Source organism: Pipistrellus hanaki (genome assembly GCF_964339955.1).
Source record: "Pipistrellus hanaki genome assembly, chromosome: 3".
NCBI lineage: Eukaryota > Metazoa > Chordata > Mammalia > Chiroptera > Vespertilionidae > Pipistrellus > Pipistrellus hanaki.
In genome coordinates this window covers 23,627,436-23,649,560 of record NC_140505.1, presented here as the reverse complement: position 1 = coordinate 23,649,560, position 22,125 = coordinate 23,627,436, and the positions used below count along the sequence as shown (strand labels likewise).

Genomic DNA, 22,125 nt, shown 5'->3' with positions numbered 1-22,125 from the left:
TTTGACTCACTATGCAGGAATCTAGTCATAACTTTGTTTTGATAAGTAGTTACAATTTCAGCAATGTTTTCTAAGTAGCCCTTAACTGATGCTCTCTGGCTAGGATAAAACAACATAAAAGTAATTTTCTCCAAAATCTCAAAAGATTTTAGTTCCGCACAGATATGGACATAACAACAGATAATCTTACTGGGAGTGTTCTTCATGAGTAAGGAGCTAAAGATAGCTATGTCCTGACTGCTGCTAAGAAAAACAAAACTTACAAAACCATTTCCTTAGATTTTGCCAGTACCAGCATATTTAGCTGTAACTTATGTACCAGTCAAATGCCTTCAGAGGAAATAAAAAAATTAAATTTTATTTCTACTGCTAAAAGTATTCAATGTTCTTATTGAACTTAGCCAAACTAAAGTGTAGTCTAAAACAAACACTGTATTTTTATTCCATTCCTTAGTAGGGCTTTTTATTAGCAAACCTTAGTATTTTTATAGATATTTTGTTTCTTAAGTCTATTTTCTTTTAATTACATAAAAAAAATATTTTGGTTCCCTGCCATTAAATGTTTGAAACTTAGCTATACCCAAGGGTAATGGGAGCATATGTCTGCACAAAGATTTGTACATTGATGCTCACAGCAGCTTTAACTATAATAGGTTAAAACTAAAATAACTCAGATGTTTATTAGCTGATGAACAGATCATGCAATAGACATATAATGGAGTATGTACAAACTATAAGTAAGGGCAAAAACATACACAAATCCCCAAATAATTGTACTGCAAGAAAAAGGCCACACCCTTTTCCTCAAAAAAGAAAATATACTGCCCATTGATATAAATTTCTAGAAATTGCAAATGAATCTATAGTGATAAAAATGGAAGGCAAGAAGGAGGGATTAAGGAGATGTTAAAAAAGTGTTTTAGAGAGAAAGGAAGAGGGTGGGGAGAGTGAGAGGTGGGGGGGAGATAGAGAGGGAGAAGGAGAAACATGGATTTCTTGTTCCACTTATTTATGCATTCAGTGGTTACTTGTTGTATTTACCCTCTCTAGGGATTGAACCCGCAACCTTGGCATATAAGGCTGACACTCTCTAACCAACTGAGCTACCTGTCTAGGGCAAGGAGACTTTCACAAATGACTGATACGATCATTATCTTGGCTGTGGTGAAAAGTCTCATGGGCATCTACAAGGTAAAAATCTATCAAATTCTATACTTCATTTTATTTTATTTTTTTATTAAATTATTATCTGTGTACATATTTTAACATATCAAATTCTATACTTTAAAAATGTGCGATTTATTGAATGTCAATTTAATTTCAATAAAGCTTTGGGGGGAAAAAGGGTAGAAGGAAAAGACAAGAAGAGGTTAACCAATTAACCACTGCAGTGCAAAAATGAGAAAAGATTGTTCACATGCCTTAGTGTATGTTGGAATTATTAAACTGCATGTAGAACATAATGGTTTCTTATGATCTTCACTTGTTAAATCAATACAGTCTTTCTTCTGTATTGATTTAATATATTCTGTATTTCTCTCAAGTGAGAGAAATCCTATCCAACCTAACTTAGGCAAAAAATTCATCTACTGCCAAAGCTGGTTTAGCTCAGTGGTAGAGCCTCGGTCTGCGGACTGAAAGGTCCCGGGTTTGATTCCGGTCAAGGGCATGTACATTAGTTGCGGGCACATCCCCGGTGGGGGGTGTGCAGGAGGCAGCTGGTCGATGTTTCTCTCTCATCGACATTTCTAGCTCTCTATCTCTCTCCCTTCCTCTCTGTAAAATATCAATAAAATATATTTAAAAAAAAAAAAAAAAAAAAAAAAAAGAACTTCAATGAAACTCTCTAGACTAGGGGTGTCGAACTCAATCAGAGAAGGGGCCAAAATCTAAAATCCAGCCTAAATCGCGGCCCGAATGGTTTACTGAACAGTCATAAACTGACAGCGAAGTGCAGTGATGACAGCGCGGTGCAGGCCACATTGCAAGGCCTGGCGGGCTGGATTTGGCCCGCGGGCCTTGTGTTTGACACATGTGCTAGACCTTTCAAAGACTAAAAGTTATTAGGGCACCACTCAGAGGTGACCATGATAATCACATGATCACTCTGGTCAGGCCTCAAATGAGCCTTCTTGAGCTCCATCAAAAAGTGTGTGTGCCTGTAGAGCTGGAAAGATGTGTTATGTAAGTTCCACAAGAAAGCAATAGCAAACTATAGTTTTCAAGCATGAGTCCCTAATGCTAAGGGCACAGAAATGCAGACACTTGAGCTGCTTTTCAGACGGGCAACTATATAAGGCTCACTTTAAGGTGAGCAACAGCAAGAACTCATTTAATGATGACACTGGTTCTCAACAGAAATGCAGGAAATCCTCCTTAGTCATATGTAAATCTTTTAATATCAGGATGACAAGTGCTCAGGGATTCAGAAGACAAAAGTATCGCCCAAATTGCATCAGACCTAATGAATTCTTAAATTCACAGGTAATCCTTTATTTGAAAAATTCCCAGGTCAAAAGTTGAAGACAGCCATACAACGATTATGTTTTCAAAGTACTTAGAAGGAAGGAATCGGGTATGTTTTATATAACCCAAATAAATATTTCTTTCACTTAGTCATTCAGTAAACATAAGCATCCATTATGCAAATTAAACCATAAGAAATTGCTGCTATTTGACCATCTTTTATCTACAAAAAAAGGCCATTTTCATATGGCCCAACCAAACACCAGGCATTGCCCAAGGTGTGAGGACATAACAATAATCAAAATAAATACCTCACCTCTAGGTGGAATTCACAGTGTGTGTGTGTGTATGTGCGCGTGCACAGCAAATAACCAATAAACAAGCAAATACGTGGCATATCAGGTAGTGCTAACATACTTTGCAGAACAATACAACGGTCAAAAGGGATAAAAGCACAGGGGAATGTTTGTTGCTTATTTCACATGGGTGGTCAGGGAAGACCTCACTGTTACATTTCAGCATTATTGCTAGAAGTGAGTCTCCGAGATTCTTCTAGGATGGCAAAATCTTGTTACTAACATAAAAATTTCTGCCAAGCTTATGCACAAGAACAGATAATTCTGCTAAAACCATTGGAGTATTATAACTATTACAGCCCTAATTAAACTTGCAGTCAATTTATAACTATATAAGTACATGCCATAAAAATATTACTGCTGCTTACAGTTCTTATATTACGTACAACACATGTCATGTAATCACTTTATTTTTTGTCCATGTCTTCATCTAAGCACAGATCCGTATATAAGTATATACAAAGAGACAGAGCAGTTTATTCTTACATTTTTTGAAGAACCTGGGCCATCACAACCCCACTCGTTAAATCTTCCACAGTCTGGCATGGTGCATCCACATTAAATGTCTGGATCTGAAGGGAAAAAAGATTCCATGGTTAACTATATCGAAGACTTCTTAGACTTCTTTTTGTGAGTACCACATCTTGGGAGTGGTAATAAACTTCAAGAGTTAGAAGCGTTGGGAAGATTTTCCCTTATGGGAAATTTCCTGCAGGTTATTATTGTAAAATTTTCCCTTTGGCAAAAGAGAAATTGTGGAGGACACTGGGTGTTCTTCGCAACATCCATTCTACTCACAGATGATCAATCCAAGATCTGCTCTACCATTGACTGACTCAGGGATGTATAATAAGGCAAAGACAATTTGGATCAAAGAGATGCAAGGGCATGCTTACTTGAACTTCTGGGGAAGAATAACCAATTTCCTCCTGATGTGAATAAATATGTTCCCTCAACAGCCACTAGCAGTCACTTTGTGGCTATTAAGGGAATCCGTCTCAGGATGAGGCCAATGCAGTGGAGTGCAGAGAAGAGGTTTAGAAAAACTAAGGCCTGGAGGCCAAAATTAAGCCACTACATTAAAAAAAACCTTGAAGTCTCCTGATATGTGAGAAAGGTCTCTTGTTTAAGCCTGGCCAGATTGAGATTTCTTATACACAGACAAAAATATGTATACAAATGTAGAAGTCACACTACGGTTAGGTTAGACAGTCAATGCACTTTGATTTTAAATGTACTCTGCATTAGAACTGTGTCTTAGTCAACATGATGTGGCCAAAAAATAGTAGATATTATTTCCATGAGTAAGATAATACAGCTGAGCCAGCAATGATTACAGCCAGCAGTTCAGCCAGGACTTAGAAGGATATAAATCACTGATAGACAGATACAGGCCACGCTCTTACAGTTTATAGGTTAGTAAAATGACAGTATTATAGGAAATGCAAACAGTAAGTTTCAAAGTGAGAGTGGATGCAATCTAGGAGAGAAAAGAAGCTTAGTATGGATTGTGTAGACATGGGAGGAAGAGACAGTACAGGGAAAAGAGTAATTGGTGAAAGACCAGGGTAAAGAGGAAGCATTCTTGTGCAAAACGTCATTATCCATGTTAGAACTTGATCCTAAGAGCAATGGGGAGTAAGCAGCAGAGTGAGGTCAGGCGATCTGCATTTTACAGGGTGTGAGTACATACCCTGTAGATTTATAGTTGTTCATAGGGAAAATACAATAATAAATAATATTACAAAAATAAATTGTTTTGTGTACTCATAACTGTAAACCTGCTTTTGGCTACCTCTGTATAAAGACCAAATGATTCTGTTGAGAATTAGTATCATTAAATGAATTCTTGCTGTTGCTCACCTTGCAACCACCTCGGAAATAAACACATCTGTCTTCACACACATTTTTATTGATTGGATTATATGTCTAAAAGATGTTTCAGCATAACAGTACAATAAAAAGAATTAAGGCATAACATTCTACCTGACGGGCCAAAACCTCTCTTTTAATTCCAAGAAGCCGTTTTAACACCACCCAATCTCCCCATCACCCTCCCCGCTAAAAATGTGAGAAGAGGAAAGCATGAGATCACCTGGAATTAGTGTTTCTAGAGCAGAAGTTCTCAACCAGGGCAATTTTACTCCCTATGAGACATTTTGGCTGCAATGACTAGATGGATGCTATTGGTATCTAGTTGGTAGCAGCCAGGGATGCTACTACTAAACATCCTATAATGCACAGGCAGAGACCACAACAAAGAATTATCCAGCCCAAAACATCCATAATGCTAACATTTACCAACCCTGCTGTAGAGCAGTGGTTTTCAAAGTGTGGTTAGGTCCCAGGCTACTAACGATCGCATCACCTGGAAAGGTGTTGGAAATGCAGAATAGCGGTACTACGGGATTACAAACTCTGGACGTGGAGCCTTGCATTCAGTGTTTTAACGAGCACTCCAACGAAGGTGACCATAAGAGCCACTTCTTAGATCTAAATGGAATGCAATCAGAGCACAGAGGTGAAATTACCTGTCCAAAGTCACCCTCAGTGAGTATAAAACAAAAATCAGAATTTGAACCCAGGTGGCCTAATTCCAGAACCTATACTCTTATCACGTTGTACCAACCCCCAACTTAAAAAAAAAAAAAAAAGTTTAAAAAAGTATATGTGCTTTAACTGTTGTACATCTGATTTCTTTACTTGTCCATCAGAAGAGAAAAACTGTTTGGGAATGGACTTAGGCAAAGCAGAGAATGGAATGCGGAAGATAAATTATACCCACCATAAAAATTATATCCTCCATAATTTTACACACTAGTGTGCATTTTATAGGCTGCTAAATAAGTAATATGAGAATTATAAGGAGATGTTAATGTTCCTGAGTTTCCCAGAAGAAATGCACTGAGCCTATGGAATGATGCTTTTCCCACTTAGCTTCCTGTCATTAACTGGTCACATCCCAGATTCTTTCTGGTTTTTCAGTCTCTATAACCTAGGAAAAAGCAATCTTTTTATGTACAGTTCAAGAAATTAGGCTTGACAGGTGCAGTAGGCAGGGCAAATTTTTCTAACAGGTAGGAATCCATTTTTGACTCAGAGGGTGGGGAGAGGAGGTAGAGTGCAAATTTTCAAGCACATCTTGCTGAACTTGCTTGTAGTATAAACTTTGACTTGGAATTTAAGCTTAAGATGTTTTCCATTGGTAGGGTGATACTATGTCTTTTCATAAGCATTCCTCTTTCAAAAAAAATTTGAAACATCTGGTTCTTGCACTATTCAACTCTTCAATACAATAGCATTTTAACCAGCATTTGGGGCAATGATGTATTCCACAGAACTAAATTCTGCATAGGTGACTAACAGCCATCCCTTTAAGTGCTGAGTTTTATTTTTGCCATTTCTAGTGGAAGAACTTCTAAAATGTACTATGTACCTCATTCCTCAAAGTAAATGCTATGTGGTTAAACTTTTATTTGAGATTCAGGATCATAATTATGATCTTCAGTAACTGAACAAGGAGAGACTGGAAGTATGGAAGACCTCTGCTCACAGACAGAATCACCCCGACTGAACTTTGAGTTCTTACATCTCCTATGTTACTGACAGCTGTCTGCATTTTGCTGAGGGCTGCAGTTACCTTGTTTATGCAAAGTAACCACACAACCAAGTTGTCCGTGAATTTATATTCAAACTAGAGGCCTGGTGCACAAAAATTTGTGCACTGGAGCGGGTGTGTGTGTGTGTGTGTGTGTGTGTGTGTGTCCCTCAGCCTGGCCTGCCCCCTCTCACAGTCTGGGAGCCCTAAGGGGATGTCCTACTGAAGGAGGTGATCCGGCTGATCAGGGGAAGGCGCCACCACCATCACCCTGCAGCTGTTGCTGCTGCCACCAAGGCTGCCTGCCCTCAGTCCTCACAGCCCCTGCGACTTTGTCCAAAGGACATCCAGAAGGATGTTCAGCTGTCTGGTCTAATTAGCATATTATGCTTTTATTATTATAAATTATTGTAAATGGGCGTCAGCCTGTGGACTCAAGGGTCCCAGGTTCGATTCTGGTCAAGTGCATGTACCTTGGTTGCGGGCTCATCCCCAGTGTGCAGGAGGCAGCTGATAGATGTTTCTCTCTCATCGATGTTTCTAACTCTCTATCCCTCTCTCTTCCTGTCTGTAAAAAAAAAAAAAAAAAAATCAATAAAATATATATTTAAGCCGAAACTGGTTTGGCTCAGTGGTAGAGCATCCGTCTGTGGACTGAAGGGTCCCAGGTTCGATTCCGGTCAAGGGCATGTACATTGGTTGCGGACACATCCCCAGTAGGGGGTGTGCAAGAGGCAGCTGGTTGATGTTTCTCTCTCATCGACGTTTCTAGCTCTCTATCTCTCTCCCTTCCTCTCTGTAAAAAAATCAATAAAATATATTCAAAAAAATAAAAATAAATTATTGTAAATGGGAATCTTTTTCTTTGGAGTATATTGTATACAATTTTCCCTCCTATTTAACTTTAGAACTGTGTTCAAGCATTAATCTGGCCTCCAGAAATAAGGGGAGCTATGAGACAAAGTACATTTTCAGCTACCTCACACATTTTCCACATAAACATTTATAATAACAAAGAGAACAAACAAAGCATTAAACTCAACTTCCTTTGGAAACATTTCAATGTGCAATGTTTTATAATGTTTCCAAATCTCAGAATTGTACATCTCTGTGTGAACTCTGATCTCTAATCTTCTCTTCTCCAGAAATTTTGCTTGATGAACCTTCCAGTGGCATTTCAAAAAGCCTTTCTTCAATGCCTTATTCCTGTGACCTCCCTCCACAGCTGATAGCCTGGATGAGCTGTTTTGACATTTTACCAGATTCTATAGAGGTGCTCTCACATTGTGTGCTTCTGTTAGTAACCCCTTCAAACTTCCCTCTCTGATTCTTCCTCTTACTATATTAGCATTTCTCAGTCAAATAACTGCACTACCATCTTTTTTGCTGATGGCTCTGAAATACACCTCTTTGTTTCCATGACACCTCTTTCTAGACTTGAAACAATGCAGCCCTACTCCCAACTCAATTAGCTCTCTCATCTTTGCCCTCTTGCCTCTTTTTCTAGCGTGGAGGAAGGCTCCACTTTGTACAGTGGAGCTCCACTTTGCACATCTTAAGATCCTTAATCTTCTGTGTATAACCTCTGCCAAACCACAGTATCAAAGAATGTGTTAATGTCCTTTCTTTATCTCTCAGCTCTGCCTAGTCAAACCTCGGCCAGATTGTACAGCTTATTGTTTTTGGGGTTTTTTCCTCCTCTAAAATACAGCAGTGAAACCCATCTCCCGGCCTGAAGTTTGGGACTCATTACAGGTGTAAGCTGTATGTTAATATTACTGCAAACATTCTCTGAAAACCCGAGGATGGCCTAATAGAAAAGTTAATGAGTATTATCAAGCTCTGACAGTGTATGCATTGTTCCAAAAGACATAATTTGATTCATGGCACAAGCCAAATTATGAAACCCTCAAACTAGTTTCATTACATTTTTTTTTTACAACCAACCTAGGAATGTCTCTCTAACCTTTCCACAGGAGTGCCCCACACAGGCCAGTGAAATCTATACTCCAGGGATCTGAACTTGTAACCCAAGGCACCGCTAAAAGAATTTCTTTGACATTTGTGTTTTACTTTTAACATTATGAGTTCATCACCTCCATAAACATAGTCGTGTTTTATTCTAAAAACAAAAAAGGTAGCTAACATTTTCAGGAATAAGACGAATGCTCCAAGAAAGAAGCACTAGGTGTCTCCTGTGGCTCTGACAACCTGTCCGCACACATACCAGGCACTGACACCACCGTGCGAGAAACACACCCAGGCCCGGGGTTTCTGTCCAGCTCTCCAAGAGGCTGCTAAAGGCACGGATTTTGGCATCATAATCGAACACATATTTTTTTTTTTTTTTTTACATAAGGACGTGAGGATTTCAACAAACGTTTAGAGTAATTTAACATGAGAATTCCACAACGTTGCCAGTGAGAGATGTCGAGTTCCATTGCAGAGCCAGCCCCAAACCACCTTCCAGATCTGTGCTCTGTCTTCCCTGCCTTTAATTACTGCCTCCACACCGCTTCCTCTCCAATCGCTCAAGTGCATCTCGCATTTTAAACAGTGTTTCTGGGGGCCTTTTTGTCTTTTTCCCTACCCTTCCCTTAAAAGCACTTCTCCTTTTCCAGCAGGGCCGGCTCAGCCCTCCCGGGGTTGCGCTCCATCCCCCGCGAACCTCACAACAAAGACGAGGAGCATCGCACCCGGGGGTCCCGAGTGCCCCCCTCCGTCGGCGGCCCCGGGGGCGGGGAGCAGCAGCCCTCCGGGGTCCCCGGGAGCGAGAAGCGCCAGCGCCTCATCAGCTGCAAACAACCCTAATTACAGTGCCGCCTGCACCCCATCATTAGCCTCCCCCGGGCCGACACCTCAAGACTTCACCCGGGAAGCCTTCCTCGGACCCCGGGCTGAACCTCCCGTGCCCGGCACCTCCCCGCCGACCCCCGCCCGGCCCGGGTGCAGACGCGGCCGCCCCAGCCTTCTCCCCCCGGCTCCGCCCGCCCCAGGCCCCGGATGTGACGGCACCGCAGTCCTGGACACTCGCCCCCCGCGACGAGCACAGGGGGTGGGGGGATCCCGGAAAAGCGGTCTGAGGGAGGGGGGGGGGTGTCTTCCCGGCCCCGCCGGCCATCGCATACCCAAGTGAGAAGGCTCTCGCACAGCTCCACCCGCTCCGCCGACTCCACGTTGAACATCTTCCCCTGCTGGGGCCGGCGGCGCCTCCCCAACCTCGCCAGAAAGCGCAGCCGCTCGGGCCGGGGCCGCGTCCGAGGGTCCGGGGAGCGGATCTGGCCTCTCGCCCACCTTGCCCTTGGGCCCGGGCCGCCGAGTCCCGTCCGGCGCTGGCAGCGGCTCCCGCACCGTCACCCCGGTGCCCCTCCTTTCCTTTCACTCAGGACGCGCGTCCGCTGCGCTGCGCGCGCGCGCGCGCGCGCCCGGCCACGCCCGCAGCCCCGCGTCCCCGCCCCTAAGTCCCGGTCCAGCCGCGGCCCACAGGGCCCTGCGCGCAGCCGCAGCCGCTCTCCCGCCGGCCCGCCTCTCGGCCGCCCCCGCGCGCGCCTCCCGGCCACTCCCGCGCGTGCGCGCGCGTGCGCCCCCCCCCACACCCACCCCTGCACGTCAGGGTGCGCGCGCGCGCCGGGCCCTGGCGGCGGCGGCGGCGGGTCCTCCGCGCGTGTCCTCACGGAAGCTCGGCAATGCGCGTGCGCCCGCGCCCGCACTCCAAAGTGGGAAGGAGACAGCTAGTGGTCGCCCGGGAGGGGAGGCGGGGGCCGTCCCCGGAAATAATCTCTGCCCTCAGTCACCGGGAGTTGGCGAGGTATCCTCTGCGGTGGAGAGGTACGCGCCCCCCTACCCACCCCTCCCGGCCCGCGGCCGGCCACGCCCACCAGGGTCCCGGCCGCCCCGGGAGCTGCCAGCGGGGCTCGGCGTGGGCGACAGTGCCCCGGCGTCACCTGCCTGGGACCCCGGGGGGTTGCGCCTTCCCTTCAGGAAGCCCGGGCAGAGCCCCAGAGTTGTCCGGTCCCGCCCGGAACCCCAGAGACGGTGCAAGGGCCGGAGTGGCGGGCGAGGACTCGGCTGTTTCTAGGTGGGCTTGGCCGGCGAGGAGGAGAGCCCGCCGCCCTGATTGGGTCTCGTGGATCCTCGGCCCCCTGAAAACTTTAGTTCCATAGAGAAGGGAGAGTGTGTGCCCCAGTTCGCGGATCCGTGCGGACCCGACAGTTCCTGGGCCTGTTTCTCCCGGAGTCCTGCCGCTAAGGGCTGGCCTTCATCCTTATGGCCAGGTGGATCGTCCCCAGCGCTCACCCTTTTAGAGGCGTGAATCTCTGCAGGGTTACCGATACATTTTTATGCTATAGGACAGGCGGAGAATTGCATACAAGTACATGTTTAAAATTGATAATAAAACACCCAGATAAAAAGCAGAACATTGCTGGCACCTCCGGAGTTCCACCCACACTTTACATTCCCTTCTGAGCACAATTTCCTCCCTAAACTGTGCTTTTTTTTTTTTTTTTTTTTTTCTTTTTCTCAATAGTTTTGTCACCTTGGTATGCAGTATAGTTTTGCTTCTCTGTTTTTGAACTTTGATGAGTGGGATCCTATTGTTATTGTGGCTTTGAATTACTGGTGGACTTGTATGTTTCTGTAGGTAACTTATTGCTGTCTAGTATTCCATTGTGTGACTATAACTGTATCCGTTCTACTGTTTGATGGGCATTTTGTTGTTCCAGTTTGGGGATATACTAAGGATAATGCTTTAAGCAGTCTTAAGCCTAGATACTGCTGCAAATGTGTAAGATGGTTTTTTTTTTTTAGAATACATGCCTTAGAATCCAGGGAGAATTGTTGAGTCATAGGGTGTGCATAACTTTACCAGATGATGCCAAACTTTTATTGGAGGTGCAGCAAATTTAACCTCCCAGGATACATCTTTGCTTTGGTTTGCAGTTCCTGGAGCCCCTTTTTTTTCCTCATTAAAAATAGGTTTTGTCAGTGAGCATTCAGAACAATCAAGATGGCACTGACTTTTTTTTTTTGAGAGAGAGAGTTACATTGATGGGTTGCTTCTGGTGGGAGTGGGACCCACAACCTTGGTATGTGTCTTGACCAGGAATCAAACCCACCACCTCTGGCATAGGGGATGATGTTCCAACCAACTGAGCCACACTGGCCAGGGCAATACTTACTCTTTAATAATGCCTTAACGTACCAGTTCACAATTTGTATGATGATTTTTCTTTTTTTTCCTTTTTTTTTTTTAATATATATTTTATTGATTTTTTACAGAGAGGAAGAGAGAGGGATAGAGAGTTAGAAACATTGATGAGAGAGAATCATCGATCAGCTGCCTCCTGCACATCCCCTACTGGGGATGTGCCCACAACCAATGTACATGCCCTTGACCGGAATCGAACCCAGGACCTTTCAGTCCCCAAGCTGACGCTCTATCCATTGAGCCAAACCGGTCTCGGCCGTATGATGATTTTTCATTATGTGAATGTAAAAAATCTTTCTTGAAGTCTTCTCAATGGTCTTTCTTTTAAACATTCTTCCTTACACTAAGGGGTAGAGAAATAACAAATAGGTATCTCACCTGGCTGTTTCCTTTGATGCCTTGTGGATCTTTGTCAAACCAGGTTTCCTACAAGCCAGTTTCTGTGGAAGCCCTTGCACTTAAAGTGACCAAAACCATTACCCGTGTTAGGCATGCAAAATTAGTAGGTGAGTCTGACTCCCCTGTAACTTGTGGGATGTAGAGGAAAACAAAATGCTAGACTTTCTGGAAGGTCTGTTGTGAAGAGAGCCCCTATCTTCCAGCTGCTCAAGTTTTCAAGACTTGACATAGTTGACTAAAATCTCCTTTTTCATGTCAGATTGCTAGTCCCAATGCATGATAGTACAGTATTGAGGTTTCATTGTGTAGCTCCAGTTTCCTTCCATGAAGGAAATTATTTTAAAAGCTTGGCGGACGTCAGCAGGCTATCACATTCCTGCATGAGCTTGGGTACAAAGACAATGAGTTTATCCTTTGAAGTTTTGGAATTTCCTGTATTTTCCTTAGTTGTGTGTGTGTGTGTGTGTGTGTGTGTGTGTGTGTGTGTATTTCTTGAAATTTTTGGAAAAGACCAAAGAGAAGGGAGTGGAACTTAGCTGTCTCCTTTCTCAGGTTAGTTTTCATCTACAGCTGTTTATCATGTTCAATGGTAATGTTCCCAAGTTTATCCTGTCTTCCCAGGGAATACCTACTTAGAGCTTTGATTAAAGGCAGTTTGAGATGCTATATAATGCAGCTAGGGAAAGGTATGGCTAAGTTTTATGGTTCTGCTGATTCCTTGACAGTTGTTAATAACTGTTAATAACAATAATCAAAATATTATAGCTCTGCCCTGGCTGGTGAGGTTTAATTGGTGGGAGCATAGTCTCATACCCCAAGGAGTCTTGGGTTCGATTCTGGTTGGGCACATACTTAGGTTTCAGGTTTGATCCTTACTGGGGGAGGCAACCAATCAATTTTTTTTTCTCTCTCTCCCTTTCCTTCTCTTTAAAAATAGGTGAACATTTCACCAGGTGAGGATTGAAGAAAGAAAAATAATTATAACTCCCATTTACTGAGAACCTATATAATGTGCCAAGCAATATGCTGAATGTTTTTTCTTTGTTATTCCCTAAACTCCGTAAAACAAGGTGCTTTTTTTTGCCAAAAAGTGGCTGTTTGATATGGTTCAAATTAATGTTATATATTTTACAGATAAGGAAGCTGAGATTCAGATTTTACTTATGCACACGGTTGTCCGACTCCAAAGTTTATGCTTCTTTGATATATTAAAGTATATTACTAAGATTTAGTCAGCTAAGCAATAACAAAGTCAAAGCTAGAAATTAGTTGTGCTTCTATAATTATCCTATCAATTATCAACACAGTTTCCAACATATACAGTATTTTGTTTCTATAAATCTCTAGTAGTTAAAAACAATGCTATCAGCACATTTTCATATTTGACAGGAACCTGTGAAATAGATTAGATACCATGTTCTATAAATTTATTAACCTTGTTTCTGGGTTTGAAGTAAGCTGCATTTAGTAGCTGCTATAACATGTGATATTCCCCGTGCACTGCTCAAGGGAATAAGATGTAGTCAGTATGTGTGCCTCCCAGTGTACTCACTGAGATCTTTATAAGACACCATCAAGAAACAGGTGGTAGGTAAGAGTGAGACTGAGACAGATGATTTAAATCTGAGCACTTAAACCGAATTTTCATCTCTCACAACGGGAAGCAGGCACTGACTTTTATTTTTATTGTTAAAGTAATATATACTTTAAAAGAATTCAAACTATAAAACTGTGTCCTGTGAAAGATTAAGATCTGCCTTTTCCAGTCCTCCCCACTTGTAGTCCCTTTAACCTTTGATATTTATCTTTTTTAACTTTATTTTTTCTATTGCAAAAACCCTGCATCATAAAAATGTAGTGGTGGGACGAAATTAAGGAATCCTCAGGTCTAGCTTTTCCATTTTGCAGTAAATGAGGGGTCCTATGAGATTAAATAGGGTCACAATTGTAGTAGCAGAATTGGAGCTAAACTCCAGGCATTGCTTGGGCTGCAGTTGAGAACTATGATGTTGGACACAATTGTTAGCACTGTTCTGTTCTAAATAAAATCTGACTGTGAAAAGCAAAAGTCGGACAATTGAAGCTCAGATCAACTTGGGCATTCATTAGTAGGATTGAGGTTTATTGTCATCTTCTCCAGTAGAAAATCTTCTATCTATTGTTTATCCCCTATAATCTTAAATTTGCTTCTTTCCAAACTAAGGTGGTATTTTAACCTGATTTTTGAGCCACTAGCTCCTGCAGTTCCTTTTTAAAAAAATCTTTATTGTTGAAAGTATTACAATTGTGTCCCCTTTTTTCTCCACTGACCCCTTCTAGCCTGCACCCACCTGCACCCCAGGCCTTCACCACACTACTGTCTATGTCCATGGGTTATGCATATATGCACATAAATTCTTTGGTTAATCTCTTCCCTCCCACCCCCGCCTTCCCTCTCAGATTCCACAGGCTGTTCCATGCTCTGTGTCTCTTGATTTATTTTGTTCATTAGATTCCACATATGAGTGAGAACATGTGATACTTGTCTTTCTCTGACTGGTTTATTTCGTCTAGCATAATACTCTCCATGTCCTTCCGTGCTGTCTCAAGGGGTAAGGAATCCTTCTGTTCCTTTTTTATACTCTGACTAGAGGCCCAGCGCAAGAAATGGTGTGTGGGTAGGGTCCCTAAGTCTAATCTGCATTCAGGACCATCTTCTGTCTGCCCACCAGTCCCCAGTCCCACCCCGCCACTGCCCACCTTGGTTCCCTGTTCACCATCCAGTGATTGGAGCCTGTGGGCCCAAGGGAGGGACCAAGAGATCTCCCTTCTGCCTGCTTGCCAGTCCCCAGTCCCATCAGCCACTGACACACACACACACACACACACACACACACACACAGTTCCCTATGGTTCCCTGTTAGCCATCTGGCGAATGGAGCCTGCAGGCTGGGGGGAGGGACCAAGCTGGTGGTCAATGCACCTCATAGCGACTGGTCGACCAGTCCTTCTGGTTGTTACACTGTTATGGTAGGTGGCCTTTTATTATGTAGGATTATAAGTGAAACTACTTTTGAAGCTCCCAACAAGTAGGCCTCAGTTATCATTAGTACCATGTTTCCCCGAAAATAAGACATCCTCCGAAAATAAGACCTAGCGCATGGAAAGAGAAGACATCCCCTGAAAATAAGACCTAGTGCAACTTTGGGAGAAAAAATTAATATAAGACACTGTCTTATTTTCCGGGAAACAGGGTAGTTCTCCCTAAGAGAGCCCCTAGGTTTAGGTAGGGTTTCCACATGACAAGAAAATGCAACTGACTTCTCTGTGCCTCTCAGACATTTATCAGCAGTCTCCCATCCTACCCTTTCTCAGCCCAAGCACCTTCTTTGGTAGTACTGGAATTTGTGGAAATAAAAAATAACTCATTTCAACAACCTTGGGAACTTCTATAAAAATGATAACAAGTAACATTATATCACTGTGCAATACTGAACATATTCTGCCTGGGTCTCTTGAGCTCTTGGAAGTGTTCATATGAAGCAATATCTTAAGGGAGTAATTTTGTGTGGAAGTCACACACACACACACACACACACACACACATATATATGAATAAATATATATAAAAGAGAGAGAAAATTAGGCGGGGCCAGTGTGGGACAGTGATTGAGCGTTGACCTATGATCCAGGAGGTCATGGTTTAATTCATAGTTCTGGTCTGGCATATGCCAGGTTGCAGCCTTGGACCCAGTGGGGGCATAAAGGGGTGGCTGATCAGTGATTTGCTCTCATTATTGATGTTTCTATTTCTCCCTCTCTCTTCCTCTCTGAAATCAATAAAAATAAAAAAAAATTAAAATGTGGCTAGTGTGAATTAAGATGTGGTATATTATACTGTACTTTATTTAAAATAAAAAATAAATAAAATTAGTATAGTAGGCCCTAGACAATGTAGCTAAGTGAGTAAAGTTTGGCCCATGCACTAAAGTGTCGTAGGTTTGATTCCTGGCCAAGGGCTCATACCTGGGTTGCAGGTTTGATCCCTGCCCCATTGGGGTGTGTGCAGGAGGCAACCAAACTGATGTGTCCTCTCACATCAATGTTTCTCTCTCTTCCCCTCCCTCCTAACCTCTCCCCGAGCCCCTGCTCTAAAATCAATGAAAAAAATATCCTTGATATTTTTTAACAACAACAAATAGTACAGTAGAATTTAGTCACATTGCCACCAAATACACCTGGAAGGACATAGAAACAAATGTATTCATTGCATTTTTTTAAAAAGTACAAAGTGGTAAACTCCCTAAGTGTATAGCATAGGAGAAGATCCTCCCAACTGTGAAATAATTTGATTCGGTAATTAGAGGCTGGGACTCTCAACACAGGGGATTACAGTCTGGTTATCTTTGAGCAAATGCAAGTAGTCCCCACTTAGGCCTTTTGATAGAGCCAGAGCATCTCTAATTTAAAAAGAGGAAATCTGATAAAATAAAAATCTAAATTGACTCAATGGCTCACTCCTAACTTATATGAGGCTCTTTCTTCAGTTTCAGTTGGCAGTTCATTTGACTGTTCTTTTGGATAAAAATACTGAAGTTAAGGCTCTTTGCTCTGAGTTTCCTGGTGTGAGCCTTCATCATGGATATCTGAAACCTGTCATTAGAAAGTTCCTCACATATTAGGCCATTATTATGTGAAAAGCTGATGGAAGCCGCCTTTGATCTATTTGTTTGCTCAAGTTTCTTCAGGGAGAGGTAATTTTCTTACAAGCAGTGAGTTCAGATTCTTTCAAAGATTCCTCTTAACAGAGAGTCTCCTGATTGGTGATATTGACTAAAAACTCTTTTCATGCAGTAAGTTACTACATAAATACAGAATTTTATTTTATTTTATTTTTTAAAATTTCCATCATTTATTCCCTCTCTGCCTTCTTCCACCTCCACCCAACCTCCTCCTTACCACCCCAAAACACCACACTATTGTCCATGTCTATCAGTTTTCCCCCTCCCCCCCTCTCTCCCTTTTTTTTTCTTTTTGCTCAATCCCTCTACTCCACCCCCACCAGAGCTGTCTGCTGGCTTTGAATAGTTCTATATATTTAGTCAAATCTTTATTTCTTTTATTTTCATTTAGGTATCTTATAAGTCTTTGAACTTTTCTGTTTTGCCATCTGAAAAACCTGAATTACCTATGACATTTGGAGTTTGATGTGGTTGGGCTCTCTCTCCTTATACCTATAGAAATTGGGTGTGATCATTTCTCTCTAGTGTCGTCTATGAGGAGAGTTTCATATCTTCCCTTTTCTCTTCATAAGGAAATGCAGCCTGAGAGCGATTCCATATTCTAGGCAGGTCAAAGAATTCTGAACCATAAGCTGAGCTTAGTCTCAGGTGAGGCTACTAGTTTTTCAAGCACCAGAATTTTCATTAATTCAAGTAGTCTCAGTATAGCTATGAATGTCCTATAGCCTCATTGTCTTTTATTTTTCAAACTAGAGGCATGGTGCATGAAAATTCATGTACTGTAAGGAAGGGGGGTGGTCTCCTCAGCCCGGCCTGCCCCCCTTACAATCCGGGAGACCTCAGGGGCAGGAGGTGACCTGGCAATCAGGGGAAGGCCACAGCCCATCGCATCTCTGCTGCTGCCACTGCTGGCAGCACAAGAATCGGCCGGCCCTGGTTACCTGAGCCTTAGGCGGACCTGAGGGGCTAGGGGGCCGAGGGAACTGGGGGACTCTGAAGGCTGGCACACAGAGCCTGCTGCCCCAGCAGGGCTGAGGGGACTGGGCACTGCCAACTTTGAGGGCGGGACTGTCAATTAGCATATTCCCTTTTTATTAGATAGGATTACTAATACCATAAGATAAGTAAGGTAAATCACTCTTATTTAAACATGTTTTATTAGATCCTGCTGTACCTAGGGCACTATGCTAGGTAATATAGGGATATGTACAGAAAAGACAATATTTTCTTCTCTACCCCTACATGATCAACTCTGTGATGTACATTTAGTCTATGAGGGAGAAGAGGGGTCTGATCTATTTGGAGAATTTATGTGGTATTAAAGAATAATAAAATAACAGTTGGGCAGGAGTTTTTGTTTTGTTTTTATGAAAGGAGCTACACTTGAAAAGGGTATTTTTTTAAATTTTGTTTTAAAAAATGTAAATGGATGATAAATTATAGTAATTGTTTTCCTTACAGGAAATAGAATTCTGTACTCTCCAAAATAATGTCTGGCAAATTTTTATTTTATTTTATTGTCTAAAGTGTTACATATATCTCCTTTTCCCCAATTGACTTTCCCCAGTGTCTCCTTTCTCCTCCTTCCGCCCCACCCCCAGCCATTCCCAGCCCTGGCAAGCCCCCACCGCCCCAGTGTCTGTGTCTGTTGGTCATCCTAATATGCATACATACAAGCCCTTTGGTTGCTCTCTAACCCTCCATCCCCTACCCTTTGCCTCTAGATTGATCTATTCTTATTCTTGTTCATCAATTTATGTTGATTAGTATATCCCACACCTGAGTGAGATCATGTGATATTTATCTTTCTCCAACTGGTTTATTTCCCTTAGCAAAATGCTCTCCAGTCCCATCCATGCTGTTGCAAATGGTAAAAGTTCCTTCTTTTTTATAGCAGCATAGTATTCCATTGTGTAGATGTACCACAGTTTTTTAGTCTACTCATCTGCTGATGGGCACTTAGGCTGTTTCCAAATCTTAGCTATGGTGAATTGTGCTGCTATGAACATAGGGGTTCATATATCTTTTCTGATTGGTGTTTCTATGTCTGGCTAATTTTAAAGAACTCATTAATGGGGCAATCCACACTGGAGCTGTATTTAATACAACCTACTTTAACTGAGTACTACAATAAAATTTAAATATGTTAAAAGTCAATTATATTTATACTAGAGGCCGATGCACAAAATTCGTGCAAGAGTAGGCCTTTGCAGCCCTGGCAGCCTCAGCCCTTATCTCACGGCCCCAGCTGCCTTGTGGCCCTGCGGCCCTGCCCCCCACCCACTAATCATTCTGGAAGGTATTTCCACTGTCCGGTTTAATTAGCATATTAACTCTTTATTATATAGGATTTTTAATAGTATATTTTCTTTTCACTGTGTCAGTTGTAACTTTCATCTTTTTTTTTCTTCTTTTTTTTTTTTTTTTATCTTTTAGACCTGGAATGGCCAAATATCAGGGTGAAGTTCAAAGTTTGAAACTGGACGATGATTCAGTCATAGAAGGAGTAAGTGACCAAGTACTTGTGGCAGTTGTGGTCAGTTTCGCTTTGATTGCTACCCTGGTATATGCACTTTTCAGGTGAGACTAAAGGACAAAAGAATTGAAATAATATATATTTCCTAGGGCCACAGATTTTCTGACTGCTTCTAGAATGCTTAATACTTAATATGAAAAGCAAGTAATAAATCTCAGCAATTTTTTATTTACTAAATTTTATATACTTACTAAAGTGTTTTATTTTCTACAAGGCCCTAAATACTACCATACATTCCCTGATATTAGCTGTCTTATCAGATAAATTTACATTTATTATCATATTTTGAGTAAAGTATTAATATTTTCTGTAGGAGTATCGCTGTTTGAAAATGTAATTTTCATAATTGAATCCATTAACTTGTAGGTGATATAATAAATACAAAATATTTTCAGTGTTTAAATATAAAATTAAGGCAAAAAAGGAAAACCCATTTTATAGTATACTAGAAGCCTGGTGCACAAAATTTGTGCATGGGTAGGGTTGTTAGGCCTGGCCAAGGATCAGGGCCAATTGGGGCTTTCCGACTGCCTGCCGGGTCCTTCCTATGTTCCGCATCGCCCCCTGGTGGTCAGCATGCGTCATAGTGAGTGGTTGAACTCCCAAGTGGACACTTTGCATATTAGCTTTTTATATATATAGATAGGACTTTAGATTAGAAATAAAATTATTGTTACAACTTTTTTACAATATTGTTAAGTATTGTCAGAAATAATACTTAAAAGTCTCAGATGTCTACCATATATACCAGTGATTTTCAGCCAATGTGTCACAAGAACTTTTAAAACTTGCATACCTGACTATTTACTCAGGGACACTGACCTCTTTTCCCTTAGATTCTGAAATTTAAAAAATGATAGCAGCCAACACAACAATAGCCATTCAGTTTGAAAGAATCAAAATTATTCCTTTTTTTTTTTTTTTTGGTCAGATTGGCAAAAAATACAATATTTTTTGGTGTGCTACAGAATTTTTAGTAATTAGTTTATATGTGCCATGAGATGAAAATTTTTGAAAATTGCTGCTATATACCAATATACAGAGACTAGTAAGAAACTAGAAATTTAAGTGTTAACACATGGAAAAAAAGAAAAAAAAAATATATATATGGTAAAACTTCGATTTAACAGGCTAGGTGGTGTCTGTTAAAGCTGAAAGGCTGTTATATAATAAAGAAGGTTTTCTGAATGTGTATGTTTAAAAATTGACAAATTAGTTTGCCTGTTTTTACTTAGGTAAACATGTTTGTGTAATTAAAATTAACGCTTTGCACTCCGCTGTCCCCTCTCAGGGGACATCGGAATTCTAGCATATCACTTAGATGTCCCCTCTCAGGGGACATTGCAGTTTATTAGTGATTACGGGGAATTGAGTTATTTCAACGCACGTTTCCGCCGCAAAGTAGTGTCGAGTAGCTGGTAGCCAATGTCCAGAATGGTTCGGAGTGCAAAGGGTTAAGTATATATGAAAAGTTTAATTTTACAGAATAGTTTCCTATATTACAATGGTTTTAAATTTATACTGAATAGGTGTAATAAATCCATGCATTCACCAGTCATCTGAAGTAAACAAATGACATGGTTCGGGCGTGGCTTAGTGCACGTCAGAACATTGCTAGTGTGCATTAAGACTGCTGCAGAAAGTCACCCAACCCGATAACAGAACCAATTACTGTGAGCGATGTAGTGTGGTCATGTGCTAATCATTTGCTGAATATTGTTTACCAGTGATGCTTATTGGATTTAAATATGTAGATATCGTTGTAGATATGTAGTATTTATTTGTTAGCAAAATTACTAGTGTTTTGAAAACATATGGCCCATTTGCTAAAATTTGTTTTAAAAAGGGGGGAACAAAGGAGAGAGATCAACCAAAGGACTTGTATGCATGCATATGAGCCTAACCAATGGACACAGACACCAGAGGGGTGAGAGCATTGAGTTGGAGGGGTTGAGGGACTATTGTGAGATAAGGACACATATGTAATACCTTAATAAAGAAAGAAAAACTATTCAAAAATTACAAAAACAAACAAACCAAAACAGTGAATTAATAACAAAAAAATAACCTGTTAATATAATTATAAGTAAATCTTGGAAAAAAGCATTTTAAATTAACAATGTGTTCATTTTCACATACTACTTAAGGACCAGAAATTTTTCCAATTAAAACCAAAGTCTGTTATATCAAAGGTTAACTGGAGTTACTTTACATTTATACTGAACTTCTGATTAGATATTTGACTTTAAATTGTTTCTATGTCTTCTCTGAAATAACAGTTATATTTAATCAGCTTTCTTTTCTAAAATTTAAATTATTTTCAAATATTTTTTATTGATTTCAGAGGGGAAGGGAGAGGGAGAATAGAAACATCAGTGATGAGAGAGAATCATTGATTGTCTGCCTTCTGCACGACCCCTATTGGGGATCGAGCCCACAATCCAGGCATGTGCCCTTGACTGAAATCAAACCCATGACCCTTCAGTCCTCAGGCCGATGCTCTATTCACTGAGCCAAACCAGCTAGGACTAAACTTTGATTTTTTTTTTTTTTACTAAAAATTGAATAATCATAGGATGGATTTCTTTAAATTTCCTTATCACATTGGAATATTAATTTAGAATTCTTATTGCTGTTGGATATTGGTTCACCCAGAGAGTAAAGGTTCCTCTATAGAGTAACACCAGGATTGTGTGGACTTAACATATTGCTGTTAATGAGGTTTTAATTTAGGAAAAACTTTTACAGTCCAATGAAATTAAGCCATAATTCAGCTATAAATCTTCACCCCCCAACCAGATAACCTAAGTATTTCTAATTTTCAATACTCATTGTCTTAT

The 22,125-nt window shown here is 41.3% G+C and overlaps 2 protein-coding genes across 5 annotated transcripts in view; one reads left to right on the top strand and one right to left on the bottom strand.

Annotated features, from left to right (window-relative positions):
- The window catches only part of HOOK3 (hook microtubule tethering protein 3), a 77,870-nt gene extending 67,992 nt beyond the window's left edge, over positions 1-9,878 (bottom strand). The window contains exons 1-2 of the mRNA XM_084879832.1: positions 9,549-9,878; positions 3,309-3,394 (exon numbers count right to left, since the gene is read on the bottom strand). Of these exons, the coding sequence (XP_084735958.1) occupies positions 3,309-3,394; positions 9,549-9,605 (143 nt within the window). The 5' untranslated portion in view covers positions 9,606-9,878. The remainder of the gene's footprint in view (positions 1-3,308; positions 3,395-9,548) is intronic.
- Positions 9,879-9,956: 78 nt separating this feature from the next.
- RNF170 (ring finger protein 170) overlaps positions 9,957-22,125 on the top strand; it is a 32,339-nt gene continuing 20,170 nt past the window's right edge. For 2 of the 4 annotated variants that reach the window (XM_084879895.1, XM_084879894.1), the window contains exons 1-2: positions 9,996-10,248; positions 19,186-19,329. In XM_084879895.1, the coding sequence (XP_084736021.1) occupies positions 19,193-19,329 (137 nt within the window). In that variant the 5' untranslated portion in view covers positions 9,996-10,248; positions 19,186-19,192. Of the gene's footprint in view, positions 10,249-19,185; positions 19,330-22,125 lie in introns of all 4 variants that reach the window. The other 2 variants (XM_084879896.1, XM_084879897.1) reach the window with 2 other exon arrangements.